The sequence below is a fragment of the Alexandromys fortis genome, unplaced genomic scaffold, assembly GCF_014885135.2.
Source record: "Alexandromys fortis isolate MF-2015 unplaced genomic scaffold, M_Fortis_MF-2015_v1.1 scaffold_150, whole genome shotgun sequence".
Classification (NCBI taxonomy): Eukaryota; Metazoa; Chordata; class Mammalia; order Rodentia; family Cricetidae; genus Alexandromys; species Alexandromys fortis.
In genome coordinates this window covers 2,044,681-2,069,267 of record NW_026068027.1, presented here as the reverse complement: position 1 = coordinate 2,069,267, position 24,587 = coordinate 2,044,681, and the positions used below count along the sequence as shown (strand labels likewise).

Genomic DNA, 24,587 nt, shown 5'->3' with positions numbered 1-24,587 from the left:
CTCTGAGAGATACAGAAAAAAAGCTTGAACCACTAAACCAGTCCCAGAGAAAGGAATTTCTTCACACCAGGGCATCAGGGGCTCTGAGTGCACCACTTAGCCTGGGGCTGGAAGTGGCAGTTTCTGATATTTACATAGGAGTAGCTTTTCACTTTGACCTAGTACAAAGAACTTCCTTTCCATTCAGCTAGCAAAAATTCCCCTGCAAATCAAACACCAGACCTTTCCTCAGTGGCTCCCCTTGGTTGTCATGGTTACCAAAGCCTTGTGTTCCCAGGGAACCAAGGGACATAGTGCAGGGGGGGCAACAGCAGTGCTGTTTTCCTTCCCTCTTTCTCTGCACTTACCAATTACAAACATCTTGCTTCATTAACCACACAAATGTAGTTAACATGCAAACTCCCTTTTCCCCTTTTAGAGATGGCTCAGTGGTGACGAGCACTGACTGCTCTTCCAGAGGACCCAGGTTCAATTTCCAACACCCATATGGCAGCTCACCATTGTCTGTAACTCCTGTTCCAAGGGATCTGACAATCTCACACCAATGCACATAAAATAAAAGTTAAATAAATCACAAAAATTATTTAAATTATTAAAAAAAGAAAAAAAACATAGCCCTTACCTTTCTTCACCCCCTTTGGTTAAGTCCAAACACTTAGCCTTGCCTCATCTGAGACATGAACAAGCCAAGGGGTGCCTGCTTTGTCACCCTTTCTGATTTTTGACCCTGTTAAATGTGTGCCTGTATCCTTGTTACTGCCTAAAGAATGATTAACTGTGTCTATGTGGGTATATAAACTGGAAACTTTGTGGGATCGAATGGACATTGAACAGCATCGAGGAAACGTAGCGAGAACTTTGGAAGAATAAATGGGATATGACGGAAACACTTACGTGAGCCGATGTGTTCCTTTTACCCTTGGATCCCTTTTATTCAGTTTTCATTTGCTATAGTGTTCCTTCTGGATCCTGAGAGGTTTAGGGGTCTAGCACCCCACATACATCTCCATTGCTAATCCTGAACTGTGTGGCATGAATCAACAGCAAATTTAAGAAGATGATAGCCAATCTTCTACTGGTACCTCCAGTGATTCTTGGTGTCTCACCTTGGTGCCTGCTGCATTAGGAACAGCCTCTGTCCTGTGGATGGACACTGAGGAGACTCACATGTCCCATGGAAGCCCGTACGCTGCTTACCTCTTTGGAAGCCCTTTCAACTTCTTATCGTGAATATTTTGAAATAGAAGTTAACTGGATGGGATCCTCAATACTCATACAACTACCATTGATATTAATGTCGTTGACAATTTGATAATTTGATATCTATATATGTATATGTATATACATAGATGCAAATGTTACTTGAGAGAACAACATTTGAAAGTTAGCTTGATATGTAACACTTCAGGCAATATTTCAGTATTATAGATGAAAATTCCTGTTCTGACTAGTTCCACAGCTGTTCAGGACCACAGAAACACACAGAGGCTTATGTTAATTATAAACTTTTTGGCGTATTTTAGTGAGGCTTATTATTAACTAGTTCTTACAACTTAAATTAACCCATAATTCTTTTTTAACTGGACAAAATGCAAATTTTATTAAATAGATTTAGTATATAGAATTCTTTGCTGTAGAGGCTGGAGAGATGGCTCAGAGGTTAAGAGCACTGCCTGCTCTTCCAGAGGTCCTGAGTTCAATTCCCAGCAACCACATGGTGGCTTACAGCCATCTGTAGTGAGATCTGGTGCCCTCTTCTGACCAGCAAGCATAAAAAAAAAACCAGAACACTGTATACATAATAAATAAATGAATCTTTAATAAATAAAAAAAGAATTCTTTGCTGTATTTCACATAAAAAGTTCATTTAAAGCAGGCTGGAGAGATGGCTCAGCGGTTAAGAGCATTGCCCGCTCTTCCAAAGGTCTTGAGTTCAATTCCCAGCAACCACATGGTGGCCCACAACCATCTGTAATGAGGTCTCTGGCTAACTGTATAAATAATAAATAAATAAATATTTTAAAAAAGTTCATTTAAAGCATCCACTATTTTTTCCTCATTTTAAAATTGATTTTATTGAGCTATACATTTTCTCTGCTCCCCCCTTCCTCTTCCCTTCCCTCCTACCCTCTCCTATGATCCCTATGCTCCCAATTTACTCAGGAGATCTTGTCTTTTCTACTTCCCATGTGTATTAGATCCATGTATATCTCTCTTAGGGTCCTCATTATTGTCTAGTTTCTCTGTGATTGTGATTTGTAGGCTGGCTTTCTTTGCTTTATGTCTAAATGCCACTTATGAGTGAATACATATAATATTTGTTTTCTGGGTCTGGGTTACCTCATTCAATATGATGTTTTCTACATCCATCTATTTTCCTGCAAATCTCAAGATGTCATTATTTTTCTCTGTTGTGTAGTACTCCATTCTGAAACATACCATATTTTCCTTATCCATTCATCAGTCAAGGGGAATTTAGGTTGTTTCTAAATTCTGGCTATGACAAACAATGCTGCTAAGAACATAATTGAGCACATGTCCTTGTGACATGATTGAGCATCCTTTGGGTATGTACCCAAAGTGGTATTGCTTGGTCTTGAGAAAGGTTGTTTCCTGATTTTCTGAGAAATCGCCACACTGACATCCAAAAGGGCTGTACCAGCTTGCATTCCCTCCAGCAATACAGAAGTGATCCCTTTACCCCACAATCTCTTCAGCATAAGTTGTCATTAGTGTTTTTGATCTTGACCATTCTTATAGGTGTAAAATGGAATTGCAGAGTTGTTTTGATTCACATTTTTCTGATGGCTAAGTGTGTTGAACATTTCCTTAAGTACCTTTCAGCCATTTTAGATTCCTCTGTTGAGAGTTCTCTGTTTAGATCTGTACCCCATATTTTATTGGATTATTTGTTCTTTTGATGACCAATTTCTTGAGTTCTTTGTATATTCTGGAGATCAGCCCTCTGTCTGATGTGGGGTTAGTGAAGATCTTTTCCCATTCTGTAGGCTGTCATTTTGTCTTGTTGACCATGCCATTTGCTTTACAGAAGCTTCTCAGTTTCATGAAGTCCCATTTATTAATTTTTTCTCTCAGTGTCTGTGCTGCTGGGGTTATATTTAGGAAGTGGTTCCCTGTGCCAATGCATTCAAGTGTACTTCCCACTTTCTCTTCTATGAGGTTCAATCTGGCTGACTTTATGTTGAGGTCTTTGATGCATTTGGACTTGAGTTTGGGCACGGTTATAGATTTGGGTCTATTTTTATTCTTCTACATGTTGATATCCAGTTATGCCAGCACCATTTGTTAAATATGCTTTATTTTTGCTATTTTATATTTTTTGCTTCTTTGTCAAAAATCAGGTGCTCATAGGTGTTTGGATTAATATCTGGGTCTTCAATTTGGTTCCATTGGTCCTCCTGTTTGTTTTTATGCCAATACCAAGCTGCCTTCTTTGCTGTAGCTCTGTAGTAGAGTTTGAAGTCAGGAATTGTGTTGCTTCCTGAGGTTGTTTTGTTGTACAGGATTGTTTTGGCAATCTTGAGTTTTTTGCCCTTCCATATGAAGTTGAGTACTGTTTTCTTGAGGTCTTTGAAGAATTTTTATGGAATTTTGATCGACATTGCATGGAATCTGTAGAGTTTTTTTTTTTTTTGTAAGATTGCCAATTTTACTATGTTAATTCTACCCACCCAAGAACATGGGAGGTATTTCCATTTTCTGGTGTCTTCTTCAATTTCTTTCTTCAAATATTTAAAGTTCTTGTGATACAGGTGTTCCACTTGTTTGGTTAGAGTTACTCTGAGATATTTTGTGCTATTTGTAGCTACTGTGAAGGGTAATGCATCTCTGATTTCTTTCTCAGCCCATTTATCATCTTTGTAAAGGAGGGATACTGATTTTTTGAGTAATTTTGTATCCATCCTGCTACATTACTGAAAGTGTTTATGAGTTGTAGAAGTTCCTTGGTAGAATTTTTGGGGTCACTAATGTAAAATATCATATCATCAGCAAATAATGAGAGTTTGATATTTTCTTTTCCAATATGTATTTCTTTGATCTCCTTTTGTTGTCTTATTGCTCTAGCTAGAAGTTCAAGAGCTATATTGAATAGATATATAGAGAGTGGACAACCTTGTCTTGTTCCTGATTTCAGTGGGATTGCTGTGAGTTTCTGTCCATTTAGCTTGATATTGGCTGCTGTCTTGCTGTATATTGCCTTTATTAGGTTTAGGTGTATTCCTTGTATCTATGCTCTCTCCAGGACCTTTATCATGAAGCAGTTTTGAATTCTGTCAAAGGCTTTTTCAGCACCTAATTAGATGATCATGTAGTTTTTATTTTTCAGTTTGTTTATATGGTGGATTACATTGACAGATTTTCATATGTTGAACCATCCATGCATCAATGGGATGAAGTTGACTTGATCATGGTGGATGATTTTTCTGATGTATTCTTGGATTTCTGTTTGCAAGAATTTTATTGAGTATTTTTGCATTAATATTTATAAGTGAGATTGGTCTGTAATCATCTTTCTTAGTAGTTTCTTCTTTATGTGGTTTGGATATGAGGGTAATTGTAATCTCATAAAAAAGTTTGGCAATGTTCCTTCTGTTGCTATTGTGTGGAATAATTTGAGGAGTTGGTATTAGTTCTTCTTTGAAAATCTTGTAGAATTCTGACCTGAAGCCACCTGGTCCTGGCCTTTTTTTGTTTGTTTGTTTGTTTGTTTTTGTTTGTTTGGGAGACTTTTGATGACTGTTTCCATTTCTTTAGCAGATAATGGTCTATTTAAATTGCTTATCTGGTCTTGATTTAATTTTGATATCCAGAAAGTTGTCAATTTCCTTTAAGTTGTCCAGTTTTGTAGAGTACAGGTTTTCGAAATATGACCTGATTATTCTCTGGATTTCCTCTGAATCTGTTGTTATGTCCCCCCTTTCATTTCTGATTTTGTTGATCTTTGAAGAAAAAAGTTGAAGAAGACACCAGAAAGTGGAAAGATCTCCCATGCTTTTGGGTAGGCAGAATTAACATAGTAAAAATGGCAATCTTACCAAAAGCAATCTACAGATTCAATACAATGCCCATCAAAATCCCACCAAAATTCTTCATATACCTCAAAAGAATGATACTCAACTTTATATGGAAAAGCAAAAAACCCAGGATAGCCAAAACGATCCTGTACAATAAAAGAACTTCTGCAGGCATCACAATCTCTGACTTCAAACTCTACTACAGAGATATATTACTGAAAACAGCCTGATATTGGCATAACAACAGACAGGAGGACCAATGGAACCGAATCAAAGACCTGGATATTAAGCCATACACCTTCAAACACCTGATTTTTGACAAAGAAGCAAAAATATTATAAATGGAAAAAAGAAAGCATATTTAACAAATGGTGCTGGCATAACTGGATATCAACATGTAGAAGAATAAAAATAGACCCAAATCTATTCCAGTGCATGAAACTCAAGTCCAAATGGATCAAAGACCTCAACATAAAGACAGCCACACTGAACCTTACAGAAGAAAATGTGGGTAGTACGCTTGAACGCATTGGCACAGGAGACTACTTCCTAAATATAACTCCAGCAGCACAGACACTGAGAGAAAAAATTAATAAATGAGATCTCCTGAAACTGAAAAGCTTCTGTAAAGCAAAGGACACGGTCAACAAGACAAAATGACAGCTTACAGAATAAGAAAAGATCTTCATTAACCCCATATCAGACAGAAGGCTGATTTCCAAAATATACAAAGAACTTAAGAAATTGGTCATCAAAAGAACAAATAATCCAATAAAATATGGGGTACAGAACTAAACAGAGAACTCTCAACAGAGGAATCTAAAATGGCTGAGAAACACTTAAGGAAATGTCCAACATCCTTAGTCCTCAGAGAAATGCAAATCAAAGTAACTCTGAGATTCCATCTTACATCCGTAAGAATGGCCAAGATAAAAAGCACCAATGACAACTTATTCTGGAGAGGTTGTGGGATAAAGGGATCACTTCTGTATTGCTGGAGGTAGTGCAAGCTGGTGCAGTTCCTTTGGATGTCAGTGTGGCAATTTCTCAGAAAATTAGGAAACAACCTTTTTCAAGACCCAGTAATACTATTTTGGGTATATATGCAAAGGATGCTCAATCATATCTCAAGGACATGTGCTCAACTATGTTCTTAGCAGCATTGTTTGTCATAGCCAGAACCTGATTTTATTAATTTGGATATGCTCTCTCTGCCTTTTGGTTAGTTTGGATAAAGGTTTGTCTATTTTGTTTATTTTCTTAAGGAACCAGCACTTTGTCTCATTGATTCTTTGTATTGTTTTCTTTGCTTCTATTTTGTTGATTTCAGCTCCCATTTTGAATATGTTCTGTGGTCTAGTTCTCCTGGGTTAGTTTGCTTCTTTTTGTTTTAGAGTTTTCAAATGTTCTGTTAATTCACAAGTGTGGGTTTTTTCCATCTTCTTTATGTAGGCATTTAGTGCTATGAACTTTCCTCCTAACATTTTTTTATTGTGTCCCATAAATTTGCATATGTTGTGTGGTCATTTTCATTGAATTTGAGGAAGTCTTTAATTTCTGTCTTTATTTCTTCCTTGACCCATTGATGATTCAGGTGAGCATTAAATTTCCATGTGTCTGTGGTTTTCTGGTATTAGTGTTGCGGTTGAATTCTAATTTTAAGCCATGGTGATCTGATAAGATACATGGGTTTATTACAATTGTTTTTGTATCTGTTGAGGTTTGCTTTGTTACTGAGTACATGGTCAGTTTTTGAGAAGGTTTCATGAGGTGCTGAGAAAAGGTATATTCTTTTATGTTTGGATGGACTGTTGTATAGATGTCTGTTAAGTCCATTTGAGTCATAAAATCTGTTAGTTCCCTTATTTCTCTGTTAATTTTCTGTCTGACTGACCTGTCTAGTGGTGAGAGTAGGGTGTTGAAGTCTCCCACTCTTAGTGTGTGTGGTTCAATGTGTGATTTAAGCTTTAGAAGTGTTTCTTTTACATATGAGGGTGCCCTTGTATTTGGCGATATAGATGTTCAGTATTGAGATTTTCTCTTGATGGATTTTTTTCTGTGGCTAATATGAAATGTTCTTCTTTGTCTCTTTTGATTTATTTTAGTTTGAAGGCTATTTTGTTAGATATTAGGATAGCTACCACAGTTTGTTTCTTAAGTCCATTTGATTGGACAATTTTTTTCCCAACCCTTTTCTCTGAGTTGACATCTGTCTTTGAGGTTGAGCTGTGTTTCTTTTATGCAGCAGAAGGATGGGTTCTGTTTCAGTAGTTAATCTGTTAGCCTGTGTCTTTTTGTAGGTAAGTCGAGTCCATTTATATTAGGGGATATTAATGACCAGTGATTGCTATCTTCTGTTATTTTAGTTTTCATTGTTAGTGATGTCATTGTGTGTGTTTTCCCTTTCTTTGGGATTTGCTGCTGTGAGATCATCTATTGTCTGTGTTTCTGTTTTTGTAACCAGCTTCCTTGGGTTGGAACTTTTTTTTTCCTGGTACTAATTCTACAGCTGCTGCATGTTTTCCCTCTCCACCAGAGTTATAGTCGGGCATCCATTTACTACAAGTTTCTAATGTTTCCATTCAATGAGTTTCTACCAATCCAATGACATCCCACCAGCAGTGACTGAGCTCACGCATGAGTGAGCCTCTTCCCCCAACTGTGCTCTCACACTCCAGGTCCCTATGGGTGACTCTTTCGGCATGAAGTGCCTTTCCTGTCCATTTCTATCAGCCCTGCTTCCCCTTTCGGCTTAGAGAGAGAGAGAGAGAGAGAGAGAGAGAGAGAGAGAGAGAGAGAGAGAGAGAGAGAGATACATCATCCGTCCTGCTCTTAGGACATAGTTATTGGGGCACTATTAGACTCTGGAACTTTAACCCAGGCGTTTCTATTGAACTTGTCCATATTGGGTTTCATGGTCTGAGTTGATGAGGATGACTGACCAGGTCTCTCCTTCTTTCTTCATGTGGTAACTTTAGTCAACCAGTTGGACCTCTTTCCACACCCGTGTACCAATTTCCCCAGGTTTCCAGAGGATCTAGCTGGTCATTTTCAGTCTCGCCATTGAGGAGGCAGCTACGGAGAGACCTGTGTTTCCTCAGCCATCCCCAAAATGTGTCTTACGGCTGTTCTAGAAAGCCATAGCCAAAAAATTTTCATTTACTAATTAAAATTGTTCTGCAAGGTCAGTCCATGCCTCTAAAACACTGGTCTCATTTCAGACTCAAGCTTCAGGTTCAGGAATTCCCAAGGATGACATTACTTATCATCATCTGTCTGCAGACTCCCAGGATCCCATCACTCCTGAGTGAAGGAGGAGGGTCATCTGTCTATCCGTTGTTTCATTGGTTAATTAATAAAGAAAACTGCTTGGCCTGATAGGTCATAACATAGGTAGGCGGGGAAGACTGAACAGAATTCTGGGAGAAAGAAAGCTGAGTCAAGTGGATGCTATAGCTCTCCTCTCTAAATGGACGCAGGTTAAGATCCTTCCCGGTAAGCCACCACCTCGTGGTGCTACACAGATTATTAGATCGGTTAATCAAGATGTGAGAATTAGCCAGTAAGAGGCTAGAGCTAATGGGCCAAGCAGTGTTTAAGAGAATACAGTTTCAGTGTAATTATTTTGGGTAAAGCTAGGCGCCGGCCAGGAGCCAGGGCAGCAGGAACGCAGCCCTCCGCTCCATCTACACCCGAGGAGTTATTAGTTGCTAGGATGACCCACTGAACTAATGATTCCACTGTATTAGAATTATAGTTTTGCTATGTAAAATGATAGAAAGCAGAACTAAAGGGACATATCAGGCAAGAGCAGGGAGGTCCCCATATAGGGAACTTCCATTGATCCCACATATGCATCTCCTTCCCACAATTTTTATGAGTGGCAATATGCAGAGGAGGCCAATCAGGGACACTGAGCTTAGCTCTGATGTTCAGAGTTATCAGGTTTTACTCATTGGTTGGATGATGTGGTTCTGCCCCTTCTCTGCTGTTTGTGTTTCCTCTTTGGCTTCATTGATGTATAATTGACAAATACACTTTTGTAGACTTAAGATGCCAGATGTGGTGATCTGATGTATGTATATACTAGGAACTGATTTCAGGTTAGTTAGCACATCCATTGCTGAAGACAGTGGCATTTATTTGTATCTGTGTAATAAGAACACCTAAGGTCTTCTTAAACAAATTTACATCACACTAGAATATTATTGACTGTTATCACGATGCTCATTGGATCACCAGAACTTCTCTTTGATCTGAAAATTACCATCATCACCTATTTCTCCCAACACCATCTCCTTGAAATTGCTACTGTATTTTCTCCCTGTGCCATTTACTTGCGAAGATTCCACACATCAGTGGGCTCTTACCTACACACGGCCATCACATTGGCCATCGCAATGTGACCTCCAGAGTTCCCTCAACTGAGTCTATGATTTCCTGACCATATCCAAACTCAAGTTATCTTTATGCAGGTTTCAGTTTCATGTGTTGTCAGATTTACAAATTCACTGCCCAGAGAAGAATCTATATAGTAATTCCAGGTGGACTTTTTTTTTTTCTTTCCTAGACAGGGTGCTCTGTGGAGTTCTGGCTGTCCTGGAACATGCTCTGTAGAACAGGCTGATCTTGAACTCACAGATCTCTCTCCCAAGTACTGGGATAAAGGCATGTGCCACCACTGCCTGACATCTGGGGTGACTTTTCCTTTATTTAAAGCAAGCTTTTCCCATTACTGTTTTTATAGCAGAGATGGGATGGAGGAAGTAGAGAATTCTTCTTACTGAGCACATCTAACGGCACAGTAGAGCGCACTTGGACTGTATGTAGCATCTCCCTAGGACTCAGTGCTGGATGGCTTCCCGCTACTTTGTGTTTCATGTGCCTCTTTAATTTTCCTCAGAGTACCTTTAGATAAGCAGATAAGTCACAAATTAAATAAGGTCTGTGTCTACAGAGTGATACTAACCTGAGATCTACCCAGGTGAGCCCAGATCAATGAATGAACGTAATAAACACTGAATCAGCTCTTTAAGCCCAAAGGGTTTGGGTAATTCACCATCTGCCTGCAACTGAAACAAGTTTTTAATTGTATTACACGTTTTGAACTAGGATTTTGCAAACAACATTCAATCACCTTCTATTTCTACAAATTTGAACAATTTCTAATGTATTAAACACCCCTTAATTCCACGATCTTCTTGTTCTGGGTCTTGAGTGCTGGGACAAGGTGCTACCTAAGTAATTTGAAACAAATGACATTTTTGTTTTGGGAAGGGGAGCAGAGGTAGCAGAAGTAAAGCAATCTATGGTTTGTAATTTAAGGCACCCTTGAGCAACAGCGAATTTATTTTAATCCAGCCTTTCCCAGACAATTCCCACAATGCCAGGGGCAGGGAAGTTTCCCTATGGACCAGAGAGGAGCTGTTTGTGTTCTTAGAGGCAAAGACCCAGGAGGCAGGAGGATTCTGATCACCTGAGCCCATCCTAGTAGCCAGGTCTCTTGTCACATGGAGCCCATGCTTCAGGGCAGTAGCTGTTTTTAGTGTGGGGAGCAATTGTTACATCTTGCTGAAATATTCAGAGCTTGTGTTTAATTGCAGATGATGTCCTGTTTATCCCTGACACTTACTAGAACAAACCCAGTTTGTTTGAAAGGACAGTGGCGCTAGTGGGTGTCTTAGTTCCTAAACCGACTTCTCTGGAAAAACCTGTGGGAGGGGCTGGGTCAGGCTTTCTTTTCTGTTACCTGAGGTCTAAGAAATGCTTGTCCAGACTTACTGTCATTACTTGTGCACTGTTGTTCAAGTAGTTGAGCTGCTGTGCTTTGAGGAGGCCTCTGCAATCAAGCGACTTTCCTCGGTAGCCAATTTACATGTTTTACAGAATAGCCAAAATATCTAAGCATCCCTGTGATTGTTGGGGTTCAGATATTGAAACTTAGCTTTCTGTCTCTCCCGTGGCCTCAGCTTCAGTTGCTGCCTGAAAAGGCATCCTGCAAGCAAAAGCTGCTCAGACCAGAGACCAGCCGGGCAGGATGCACAGGGAGACGGGAAAATACTGGGCACCGCGCTTGCTCCTTTATATCTAAGGTCCCCACAGTGGTGTGGCCGCAGCGAGCTAAACGCTCTGTACTGGCATCCCAATAGTTTTCCTGTTCTGGAAGCACAGCTTCTTCCTCCAAAGACCTCTTATTGGCTTGGAGCTAAGCATGAAGTCGGGATCTAGCGTCTTTCACCTGATGCTGCTGTGCTCACAGGAAAACACAGCTCAGGACCTGGCGTCTGCAAAGCCCGCGGCTCTGGCCTCTCCACACTTAGCAGATGGGTCCAAAGGATCTCACAATGACTGCAGGTTGCATTACCCAGCCACTGAGTACTTAATTAACAGACACTGCCTTCTCTAACCCTTAACTGTCGTGGTTTGCTTTAAAAATATCTCAATATTGATTTTATTTTATGGCACATTAAACACACCTTATTTCAAATAGCAATTCTGAAAAAAAAATCAACTCCATGTACTTTGAGCTCAATACACTTACTATTTCTTTGGAAAATATATTTAATCTCTTTGCTTTGTGGTTGTATTCTGTTAACCATGAACTATTGCATGAAGGGTTTGATGGCCTGTTAATCTTTTTATCAGAGCCCAGTTACTTCTGCTCCCCAGTGGAGGATTCCAGTATCCTTCAGTCACCGAAATCCATTTCACAAGCTTGGATGATTCAAATTGAGTTGCTGGATCTGGCACTGCTCATCCTCTTCTGCTTGGTCATTATGTCAACCTTAGGGCAAATGACAGCAATTATTGAAGTTACTTGTGATCAAAATGATTGCGCTTTTCTTTAAACATTTCTTTCAATTATTTACAGAAAAATTAGAAATGAGATTCTTTTCGGGGGTGTCAAAACTAGCTCATACTCCTCATACTCCTTATTTTAAACTAAAAATTTAAAAGAATATTTGCAATGTTTGTTTTAAAACATTTATGAAAGAATATCCATCAGAGAGCTCAGAGCTTACATTAGAACCTGAAATGGTCCTGTGCCCTGGGAGCTTAGGCATATCATCCTGATAGGTTTCAGCCTCCCACACTATAGCTACAATTTTCCAACCCTCTGATGAGGTCAAAGAAGGACAATAAAAGTCACATCAAACTGTATTTCCTCCTGAAATGTCATGTCAGTGTATTCTATACCACTCCTCATATGAACCAGCAGAACAAATCTGGCTGCAAAGTCCAGCAGAGGGACCATGCACAAGGACTTGGTTTTACATCTAGCTCCTAAAAGATTTTCTGTTCACCCACACACCTGATGTGGATCTACCCACGGTTCCACCCATTTTCCGAGCTTTCCATTTCTCCTTACCACTTTGTTCTCTTTGATATTATATTTTATCCAGGGCCGTCTTCTGTTGGACTTTGTTCTACCACCCCACCACTCTTTATCCAGAGGTGTCAACATAAATACAGAGACACAGGACAGAAGGATGGAAGGAAGCAGACAGTGGGCTACAGGGTTGCCAGTGGGCAGAGCAGACCGCACGATCCAAGATTTCAAGTTATACTGCAGAGCTATAGTAATAAAACAATATAGTACTGGCATAAAAACAGACTAAAAAAGCTACCTTGGTTTTGAGAAAGAGGCTAACAATATGGTTTGGAGGAAAGACAGCATCTTTAACACATGATTCTGGTCAAACTGGATCGGTACATGTAGAAGAACAAAGCTAGGTCCTGATTGCTGATTCTGAACAAAACTCAAATCCACATGAGTCAAGAACCTTAACCTAGAACCTGGAAACAACCTAGATGCCCTTCAATTGAAGAATGGATGAAGAAAGTATGGAATATATACATATTAGAGTACTACTCAGCAGTAAAAAACAAGGACTTCTTGAAGTTTGCAGGTAAATGGATGGAAATAGAAAACACTATCCTGAGTGAGGTAAGCCAGACCCAAAAAGAGGAACATGGGATGTACTCACTCATATTTGGTTTCTAGCCATAAATAAAGGACATTGCGCCTATAATTCGGGTTCTGAGAGAAGCTAAATAAGGAGAACCCAAAGAAAAACATATAGGCATCCTCCTGAATATTAACCTTCATCAGGCGATGAAAGGAGACAGAGACAGAGACCCACATTGGAACACCGGACTGAAATTTCAAGGTCCAAATCAGGAGCACAAGGAGAGAGAACACGAGCAGGGAACTCAGGACCGCGAGGGGTGCACCCACACACTGAGACAATGGGGATGTTCTATCGGGAACTCACCAAGGACATCTGGCCTGGGTCTGAAAAAACCTGGGTTAAAACAGGTCTCACTGAACATAGCAGACAATGAGGGCTACTGAGACCTCAAGAACAATGGCAATGGGTTTTTGATCCTACTGCGCGTATTGGCTTTGTGGGAGCCTAGGCAGTTTGGATGCTCACCTTACTAGACCTGGATGGAGGAGGGTGGTCCTTGGACTTCCCACAGGGCAGAGGAGGGAAAGGGGAGGCGGCGGTGGGGAAGAGACAGAAATCTTTAATAAATTAAAAAAAATAATAAATAAAAAAGGGAAAAAAATAAAGGCGTGTGCCACCACAAAAAAAAAAAAAGAACCTTAACCTAAGACTTCATATCCTGAATCTGATAGGGCAGAAAGGATGGATCATGCTTGACTTCAATGGCCAAGACTTTTAAAAGGAAAAGGCTATCTGAACAGAACTGCAATGTATAGACATTAATTGTAACAACAATTAAATAATGGGACCTCATGAAACTAAAGGCTTCTGTACAGCAAAGGCAGCCCATGGAATGGAAAAAAAATTCTCTACCAGCTAGCTATACATTTGACAGAGTTAATATCTAGAATATAGAGGAAGTTGTACAAAAAAAGAAAATACCTCCCCCAAAAGGAAAGGAAATGGACAACTGAACAAAAAAGAAAGAGAAAATCTTTTAAGAGATCCTTAGCCATGCAAGTTAAAATTCTTTGAGATTTCTGTCTCACTCCAGTCAGAATGACTAATGCAGAAGAAAACAGAAGCAACAATGAAACCAAGCAGCAATAAATGCTGGGCTGGATGTAGGAAAGGGAAGCGCTTATTCATTGCCAGTAGGAGTGCACACTGGAGCAGTGACTGTAAACATCAGTGTGGGTTCCCAGAAAGCTAAAATAATGTCTACCACGTGATTGGGCAGGACCACTCCTGGGCATTTACCCAAAGGACTCCACACCCTAATTGAGAGACTGCTCCTTCATGCTCATTGCTGCTCTGCTCACAGTCGCCAGGAGAGGGAAGAAGCCCGGATGTCCATCAACTGATGAATGATTAGTGAAAATGCATAACTACACAAGAGATGATTATTATACTGTTAAGAAAGATGGAATTATAAAGTTTTCAGGGAAATGAGGAGAGCTGGAAACAGTCATTCTGAATGAGGTAATCCAGACCCAGGAAGATAAAGGTTGCACATTTTTCTCAGCTGTGGATGTTAGAATTGAATCTTCAGATTTGTATTTTATTCGTAACAACTATAGAGGTCAGGAATTTCTAAGGGGCCAGGAGAAGGGACTTTCAAAGGAGGAGCAATACAATGCAGTGGTATAAAGGATTAAACGGGAATAATTATACAGAAAGAGTTATATTGGGGTCAGGGAGAGGAGGATAGGGTTAGAGAAGTATTATAGGATGCATAAATAATACTAAAGGTGTTTTGAAAAATCATAGAAACATATTATGATATAGGATTTCTAAAATATATCTATATATACACACAAGAGATAAAATGGATATACCCTACAATGGGGCAACAGTGTCCCTACTATGCAGAGTCTAACAAATAAAAGCCCAGTGCCAGGAATGCAGAATACCTCTTTTTGGAGTTGTAGGTCCCATAGACTCTCAAACATTATAGGCTATTGTCACTATTCTTGATTACTCTTCAGAACGCTTTTGGAAGTTCTATTTTACTTTATTATTATTTTTGAACTCTCATTGTGTTATTCGTTGCTCATGGTACAATTACACAGGGTATTTTCATATCCTAAATAATCCATGCTGAGCCCATTTTCCACATATTCCCTGACTTTGCCCTTTCTCTCACCAAGGCCTCCCATCCATCCCTCTTTCCTTTACAAGATTTTAATTCTATTTTCATGCCATGTAGGCAACCTGAGCTTATGCATCTGTCTAAAATCCAAGGATCACAAATGAGAAACCTATGCTATATTTCATGGTGAGATTGGTTTAATCCACTTAATATAATTATCTCCACTAGCATACATTTTCCTGCAAATGCCATAACTTTATCTTCTTTATGGCTGAAAAATTCCATTGTACACAGATGCACATTTTCTTTATCCATTCCTCTGTTGTTGGAAAACTAGGTTGGTTCTATAGCTTAGCTATTGTGGACAATGCTCCAGAATTTTATGGTAAGACCCTATTGCTGCTGACCACACATTTGAGTCATAGGACATGAAAAAATCAAGTTGGTATTGACCTAGAAGCTTCGTCCCTACTGTTTAGCTTTCACAGTGCTGGAAGGTGCTGTGCACACTACTGGACAAGGAAAGTCATCATCAGTCTTATCCCGCTGTGACCCCTGGGAGCTGAAATTGTGACTGCCCTCACCAGACATGCCGACTGGTGCAATAGTGACTGCAGCATCCTGGCAGCAACCAATAACTTTCTGATTAGATTTAAGTTTTGTTCCTAAGATGAAACACATATCTTCCACCATCATTGGGCTGTATGGCTAGACAAATTATAGGCCAAGGGGAGAATCTATTACTATTGCTTAGCTAAGTGGACACTGTATACTGTGTCTTAAAGACCTATTGTTGAATCCATAGATCAGTTGTCTCTCAACCCTCCTTTGAGAAGTTTTAACTTGCTGTAGATGATGACTAACATAGGACTCCTAACCGGTCAAGGTGCAGAGAATAAGCAGAATGCTCACTCCTAAGTGAAACATTTGTATCACAACTCTGTTTCCCATAAAGCTCACGGAACATTATGGAAGCGGGAGTAGAAAGTTTAAAAGCCAAATGTGTCTATTTAGGTTGTTCACCTGGTCCTGGTTTAACTTTGGTATATGGTATTTATCTAAGAACGTGTCCATTTCTTTTACATTTTCCAGTTTTGTGCCATATAGGCCTTTGTAGTAAGATCTAATGATTCTTTGAATTTCCTCTGTGTCTGTGGTTATGTCCCCCTTTTCATTTCGGATCTTATTAATTTGCATATTCACTCTCTGGCGTTTTATTAGTTTGGATAGGGGTTTATCAATCTTGTTGATTTTCTCCAGGAACCAGCTTTTTGTTTCATTGATTCTTTGGATTGTTTTCTGTTTTTCTATTTTGTTGATTTCAGCCCTCAGTTTGAACAACCTAAATAGACCTGTTAGTCGCGAAGAACTAGAAGCTGTTATCAAAAACCTCCCTACCAAAAAAAGCCCAGGACCTGATGGTTTCAATGCGGAATTCTACCAGAACTTCCAAGAAGACCTAATACCTATACTCCTTAATGTATTTCACAATATAGAAGCAGAAGAGTCATTGCCAAATTCCTTTTATGAAGCTACAGTCACTCTGATACCAAAACCACACAAAGACTCAACCAAGAAAGAGAACTACAGGCCAATCTCACTCATGAACATCGACGCAAAAATCCTCAACAAAATACTGGCAAACCGTATTCAAGAACACATTAGAAAAATTATCCATTATGATCAAGTAGGCTTTATCCCAGAGATGCAGGGCTGGTTCAACATACGAAAATCTATTAATGTAATCCATCATATAAATAATCTGAAAGAAAACAACCATATGATCATTTCATTAGATGCTGAAAAAGCTTTTGACAAAATTCAACATCCCTTTATGATAAAAGTCTTGGAGAGACTAGGGATACAAGGGTCATACCTAAATATAATAAAAGCCAAATGTGATGGATGACTGGAAGGGAACTGTGTCTTCTGGATACAGCAGGGCACCTGAATATATGGACTCACAGTTGCTGTTAGAGAATGCATAAGCCCAAGCCATACGAAATCCTATCATGGGAAAAGCCCTGTTTGTAGATTGTTTCCAGGTTCTGGTTATTACAAATAATGCTGCTATGAACATAGTTGAACAAGTGTCCTTGTAGTATGATTGAGCATCCTTTGGGTATATGTCTAAGATTCTTCCAGAAATTGTTATGTTTACTTTATTTTGAGTGGTGTAAGTTGGAATTTCAAAAATGTTTAACTATTTATTTCCTTTATGACTAAATATTTAAAGCACACTTTTAGGTATCTATTGACCATCTGTATTTCTTCCTTTGAGAACTCTCCATTCAGCTCATGAATCCTGTTGGGAAAGATTCCCCTCCCCCATCCTGAGAGCCTTTCTTCACTCTGCTAATTGTTTCTTTTGCTGCTTATGCCACATTTTTGAGGATGTCATTAGCAATCCTTTAGCAGGATAATGTAAAGTCGTTGGAACTGGTTCACGCAATTGGTCAAAAGTGTTTGCATAATTCTCAGTGTAAGGATTAAACTTTTATGCTCTTGGCACATTTTCCTGTAGTGATGGAGATGGGTCTTGTATTTATCTGTTGCTTTCATTGGTTAATTAATAAAGAAAACTGCTTGGCTCTGATAGGACAGAAAATTAGGTAGGCGGAGTAGACAGAACAGAATGCTGGGAGAAAGAAGCCAAGTCAGGCAGTTACCATGATTCTCCCACTCCAGACAGATGCAGGTTAAGATCTTTCCTGGTAAGCCACCTTGTGATGTTACACAGATTATTAGAAATGGGTTAGATCAATATGTAAGAGCTAGCCAATAAGAGGCTGGAACTAATGGGCGAGGCAGTGTTTAAAAAAATACAGTTTCTGTGTAATTATTTTGGGTATAAAGCTAGCCGTGTGGGCGGCCGGGTGTCAGGAAAGTAGCCCTCTGCTCCTATTTCAACACTGTAGGACCTACAGTGTGCATAGTCTGTCTTTCTACCTAATTTATAGGTTTCTGCAAGTGCCTGCCTTGACTGATATTTTAACGGTGACTTTTTAATGACCACTACTTAATTCTTTCTTTCTTTCTTTCTTCCTTCCTTCCTTCCTTCCTTCCTTCCTTCCTTCCTTCCTTCCTTCCTTCCTTCCGTGTGTGTGTGTGTGTGTGTATAGATGGTTAAGGAAGTGAGGACAACATGCAGGATGTGGATCTCTCTTACCATGTGAGATCCAGGGATTCAACTCGGGTGGTCAGGTTTCATAGCAAACACCTTATACTTGCCTAGGCATATCACTACCCCTAATGTCCAAATTAAATGGAGGAGTATATTGCAGGCTCAACTACTCTGTGGTCTTGGTTCCAGAATGAAGAATATATGGCCGGATCCAAGGAGAATTAGTCAGCCTTAGGCAGAACCTAAGCCCAAATAAAATGTAATTGATAAATAAGTGTTTGATATTGTAAGTCATTTAGGTACTGGAATTGTTCATGACACAGTATAGTTCATGCACAATGTTATTTTCCCCCTAGATAAATAGAGGTAAGTTTAGAAATCATTTTTTTATAAAGAGTTTAATGAATGATAGAGTGTTTTATCTCTTAAAAATAGTATTTAAAAAATACTATTGTCTCTTAATAAATAATTCAATTTTGAGTAAAGTATTTTGCAGGACAAGGTAATGTAGGTATCTATAGTAGGGTGGGGTGTGGGGAAGCAATGACCTGTTTGTGCAGAGGGCTAACTTGAGCAGAAATGGAATCTGAGCAGTGGGAGGAAATGTGTCTTAACTGGGAAGCAGTAGCCTGAGGCAAGACCTCAGAGTCTGAGAGGTGAGGAGGGCAGCCATGTCCGAGTGTGGGCAGGTTCAGAGAGTCTGAGCTCAAGCAGGATGAGAAGTCATTCAGGCTTGAGGCCACTTCTTGCAGGAAGTCAGAATCCTAAATGAGTGAGCATCAGGTCATCAGGGACAGCCTGGTGTGACACCTCAGCACTTGGAAGAGGCAAGGGCGAACCCAGTGCACTGTGTTAGCTCCAGGTCAGGTTGGGATCTGGGTACTCAGCAGGTTGAGGGGACTTTCCTCTCAGATGGTAAATCAGGAACCAGACAAGGTACAGAGGGTGGGAGTGAAAAACACAAGTTGGGAACTCAGTGATATTCAAGAAAAAGAGGAAATCTTTGCTGGGTGTGGAGAAACTGGGCTGTCAAAGCCCAGGTATGTTAAAGGGAGTATCCATGCATAAAATAGAAGCAAGGGTTCCAGAGACTGATCAGGGTGAAGACACTGTCCCCATGTGGTAGCACAGTCTGGATGCCTTTAGGTTGAAGAATGTTTCTGTTCATAGGGCCGACTTAAGTGTGGTGTTGAAGCCTCAGGGAGGCCAAGTGGCAGCTCTCCAGGAATCAGGAGTAGGAATCTCAGTACAAGATGAGAAATGGATGCTTTATTGTGGAGGTTAACTCAGCCTGAGTGTCATAACTTCAACTCTGTGACAAATTTGACTTCTCTAATGGCCTGATTCCTCTTTTCCATTCCTTCCTGTTTTCTCTCCCCCTCCCTGCCCAGCATTGAGTTCTTGGTATCGTGACGATTGTACAATGGTCCTGGGTGCATTCCCCGCCTGTGATTCTCCCTTTGCCAGTCAGGGGACTGCACGCTCAGGGCAGCGTCTGTTACTGCCTCTTATCCCTAACTGGTATCAGGATCATTTGCTGCCACATTTGTTTCTTGTTCAGGGCCTGTTTTACAGAAGGGGGACACTCATCTTCTGAGGACAGGGGAAGATTTCTTCTCGACATGTTTTCAGAAAACATTTATATTAACTCGAACTTCAAAAATAAAATTGATTCCTCAGACATCAATCCAGACTCTCCTCCAGGTAAGAAGTCCTTTTCTGCTGCTCCTAGTTAGTGATGAAGTAAAGGAGAAAGACAGATGATCTTAGTTTATGGCCATGCCTCTTGGCCACTGGAGTCACAACCAAGTGTGCTGCCTGTAGACAGATGTGAAAGGCTGTGGGATTGTACAGTGGAAAAGAGAAAGTGTTGTCTTTTACCATCTGGAGAAAATCACATCACCCATGTTATTGTATCTTTTCTCACATAAGTAACCTTAAATGTGTGTAACATGTTTTTTCAACAGTTAAACCATGGTCTTCTGATTTTCTCTCTCTATTTGGTAACATATCACAGTCTGTTGGCATCTAAGTGTTGAACAGCTTGTTTTACTCACCTCCCTCCAAACTATATGATGAAATACTATGCAATCATTATAAAACTTATAAATAAGACATGATTATATTAAAAATGTTTATTCAGATGTGCTAGCTGAAGCCTGTAATCTCAAACTCAGGAGCCTGAGATGGGGCTTTCTGTGAGATTGAGATCACCTTGGACGACATAATGAGTTCAAGATCTACCTGGGGTACATACTGACACCCTGTTTCAAAAATAAAACAAAATATAGGGGAAATAATGACATAATGTCAAATAAAATATAGTCACAAATCAGATTTTCAATTGTGGAAAAACACATTTATAACTAAAAGTTTTTAACTTCTTAGAAAGGTACATACCAAAATAGCGACAACAATCATTTTCAGTGTCAGGAATTAGTACACACACACACACACACACACACACACACACACACACACAACATATATAGTAATGTTTCTATGTTTCACATGATTTTTTCCTATTTGCATTTTTCTGATTATTTTAAACATTATGTTATTAGTATTTATCATGGACAAAAAGAGAAGAAAAGGAGAAAGAAGAGGAAATGGGAACAGAACTCAAGACATGGATTTTGTTTGTCTTTCAGCTCCTCCAAAGGAGACCACGACCCATGAAGGTTGCCATAGATTCTCCAGGGCGCTCTTCATCTCACTCACAATATACTTCCTGCTGTTGACAATCTTATTCTCCACTGCTCTGATCAGTAAGTACGACCGCGGGACAAGTAGCAACGAGAAGGAAGGGGACCCATTAGATAGAGGGCTGTGCAGAAACCTGAGACAGGAACTCTCTGAGCAGATGGATGACATTGGAAATTTTTCTCTGTTTCATAAAGACTCTTCTGAAGAAGTCATTTGTTTTCACTAGAGAATCCAGTGTGTGTTAAATGGTGTCACAGAGTGGAATCCTGGGGCATCTGTGGTAGATCTCAATTCTGAGGATAAAGCTGTATTTCCTCAGCAGCGTTTAGAAGCCAGACCCTTCAGATGCATAGATACTTAAATTTTGGAATGGGCAGGGTGATGAGAAGAGATGACAGAGCTACTCCAGGGACAGAGCTCCAGGGGATTACTTTCTAATCATTTGTTTTTTTGTTCCAAACTGTGTGAGTCCTGGAACTATTTTAGAAAATAGTTGATTTCTCTGTAAACTGGCGTTTAAATTCATCAAAAATTAAAAATCATAAACTATAGTTTTTGTAGGTGTTATATTAATTCATTCAATAATTAACAATATCCATATCCTATATACTGGGCAGCATGTCAGAGTCCAGAAAGAGCTGCAGCCCCAGTCTCAGGAACGTAGAGAATAGTCACGTGAAACAGTGCTTAAAAGCTCGCATGGGAAATGCTGTGCAGGTGAGAAGTGAGCCCAGGAGGCTGAGGAAACCTTGGAGCAGATGACGCCTAGATCTGTGTGCCAGCAATGCCATAGACACGGGGGAGCATGGGAAATACGGGCAAGTATAGGTGTGCATTACTGTATCGTGTAGTGCTCCATGGAGAACTGAGCCTGAGACTGTAGGGGGCAGACAAAACTGGACTCTGATGACAAAATAGTGCAGGCCATATTACACGGGTATTTCCTGTAAATGTTATTCAATTTAGTGGCTGTGGCTGAACCATTAGCCAGCTTAAAAATTAGTAGGTTAGTTGAGCTATTTATTTAATTCTTTCTTGGTGGCGTCACCAAGCCTGGTCTCTCTTGGGAGATTCCCATGGTCCAAGGTGAACTTACTCATCCTCAGAGAGTCACGCAACAGTAACAGACATCCCAGCTTCCCATGGCAACTTCAGAGTTCCAGGATGGATGGCAGCAGTAAGGCAAGTTCAACATGGAGTGAACATCAATTTGCCTTTGTGTATTTTAGTGGACAAAGAAAGTCTTAAAGGCAGCTCATATCAGGTGGTGTAGAAACAGACCCAGTTTCTTTTTCAAAAAAATTATTTATTTTTATTTTATGTGCATTTGTGTTCTTGCCATGGCTGTCAGGCCCCTGAAACTGGGATTACAGACAGCTGTGAGGTGCCATGTAGGTGCTGGAAATTGAACCTAGGTCCTCCGGAAGAACAGTCAATGCTCTTAACCGCTAAACCATCTCTCCAGCCCCAGACCCAGTTTCGCGAGTAGGGAACTGAAAAGACATAGTCCAAGTGGATATTTACAACAGGAAGATGGAAAAGTGTGTGCAGATTTACAATGTGCCACAGTCATGGAGACCCCCTGAAGAATCTGAAGCAGGACATGATAAAGTTAAAACTGACTTAGAGAAGCATGCTCTTACTGATCTGTGAAAAGGAAGGGAAGGAGAAATTAGGAAGCTAATTCAGAATCCATTCGGGCAGCACTGGGGGCTTGGTCCAAGGGTCCTGCTGGTGATGCACAGGAGAGGAGATAACATCGAGCACAGGAAGTGTTCTGGTCAATATTGATGGCTGAGAATTAAAGAACGCAGAGGAGTGAGGTGTGACTCTAGTGTTCTGATTTCATAAAGTCAGCAGTCAACCCACTCCAACAACCCATGAAATTGCAATATCACTAAGGAAGAGAGAGAGAATTACAGATGGAACTGGGTGAATTTTCTATCGGAGGAGAGGTGGGTGCAGAAGGAAGCAGGTAGGAAAGAGCACAGGACACAGCAGCAAGCAGGGCCAGGCAAACTGCAGGGAGTTATCATCTCCCAACAGTTAAGAAGGAAGAGAAGTGGGTTAGGGTCATGTGAGAAATCCCACAGGAAGATGACTGATAAGTGCACATGAGGAGCCATTGATATCTATTTCAAACAGTTTCATAAATTAGCAGAAGTGACAGCCAGAATCTAGGAACTCAAGGAACAAGTGGGGGATGAGGAAGAGAAAAAAGAAAATTCAACTTGTAGAGAAAAGGTGAATTAGTTTTAAGTTAGGGACACCATGAAAGGGTGGAGACACTGAGAAGTGAGAACTCACTGGGATTGAGGGAAAGGAAAGGAAAGAACGAAAGCAATGTCCTTCTGGTCAGTGTCAGGCTCTTTATAATTTCCATGCTCGGGAAACCTGGAACTGCTCAGAATTAGCTCACTTCTCCCTCCCCTTTCCTGGGCTATGCATATACTTAATAGGATTTTTCACCTGAGATGTAGTCTGTAGTGTGCCCTCCATTAAATGTTGGAGAGACCCCAGGGTCATGGATCTGTCCCTTCCAGCTCTTCTTGGAGATATTTGAGGTCATAAATCAGTAGGAGCAGGGTTACCCTGACTGTGGAGTGAGGGAAAATTGTCTTTTATTGTGGTAAGGTCTCATGTAGCCCAGGCTAGCCATGAACTAACTAACTAACTAACTATCTAACCCAACCAATTAACTAAAAAACTAGCTAGTTAGCTAGCTAAACCAACTAATCAACTATACCAACTTGTACAGTTAAGGATGACCTGAAACTTCTGATCTTCCTCATCCTAATTCCCAAGTGCAAGGGCCACAGCCACCACACTCTATGGTGATGGGGAATCTTTCCCAGGCAGCCTCTAACTACTCAGGTAATTGGACATTTATAGGTTTCGTTTCTACAAAGAATGAACGAAGGTAAAAGCAGAGAGTCGAGTCTTAGCACTAGCAGAAAAATGAATGTTTTTTATTCTGTTTTACAGCCTTGTTTAAAAAATATTCTCAGCTTCTTGAAGAGAAAGCTATCATAAAAGAACTGAATTATACCAGATTGGAGTGTACAAAATGGCATTCACTCTTTAAAGGTAAAAGTTTAAATGACTAGCATCAGCATTTTCAACAAGAGTCTTGGGTAGATCCTTCAGCAACGGGCACCATGGGGACGTGATTTCATACCGCACACTCAGTGCCAGTTGCCAGGGGAGTCCTTTATAGAGGTCTCCAGTCTGGCATATTTGAGGAAGAGTTTCAGGGAGGGAGAGCCAATGCCAGGCTGAGTTGAATTTCATCAGGCACAGAAAGGATGAAGCAGATCTGATGGTGTGAATGTGAGAGTCTCCAGGGTGTCATCTCAAGTGTGTGTTTAAGATTTTATTTTTAATTTGAAATATGTTTATGTGCAAGTGTCTGGGTGCGTGCGGGTTTGTGTATGTGAGTGCAGTGCCTGCAGAGGGCAGAAGAGGGCGTTGGATCCCTGGAGCTGGAGTTATATGTGATGGGGAGCCACAGGTCCAGGGAAGTGAACTCCAGTCCTCTGCAAGAATAGCACACTATCTTAACTGCTGAGTCATTTCTGTAGTCCCTCAAGTGTTTTTATAACTCCCTCCCTCCCTCCCTCCCTCCCTCTCTCCCTCCCTCCCTCCCTCCCTCTCTCCCTCCCTCCTCCCTCCCTCTC

General features: G+C 40.3%; 1 protein-coding gene across 1 annotated transcript in view; it reads left to right on the top strand.

Annotated features, from left to right (window-relative positions):
- The first annotated feature begins 19,646 nt into the window (after positions 1-19,646).
- Positions 19,647-24,587, top strand: part of LOC126514892 (C-type lectin domain family 4 member A-like) — a 47,842-nt gene continuing 42,901 nt past the window's right edge. The window contains exons 1-3 of the mRNA XM_050164119.1: positions 19,647-19,908; positions 20,856-20,972; positions 23,896-23,997. Of these exons, the coding sequence (XP_050020076.1) occupies positions 19,827-19,908; positions 20,856-20,972; positions 23,896-23,997 (301 nt within the window). The 5' untranslated portion in view covers positions 19,647-19,826. The remainder of the gene's footprint in view (positions 19,909-20,855; positions 20,973-23,895; positions 23,998-24,587) is intronic.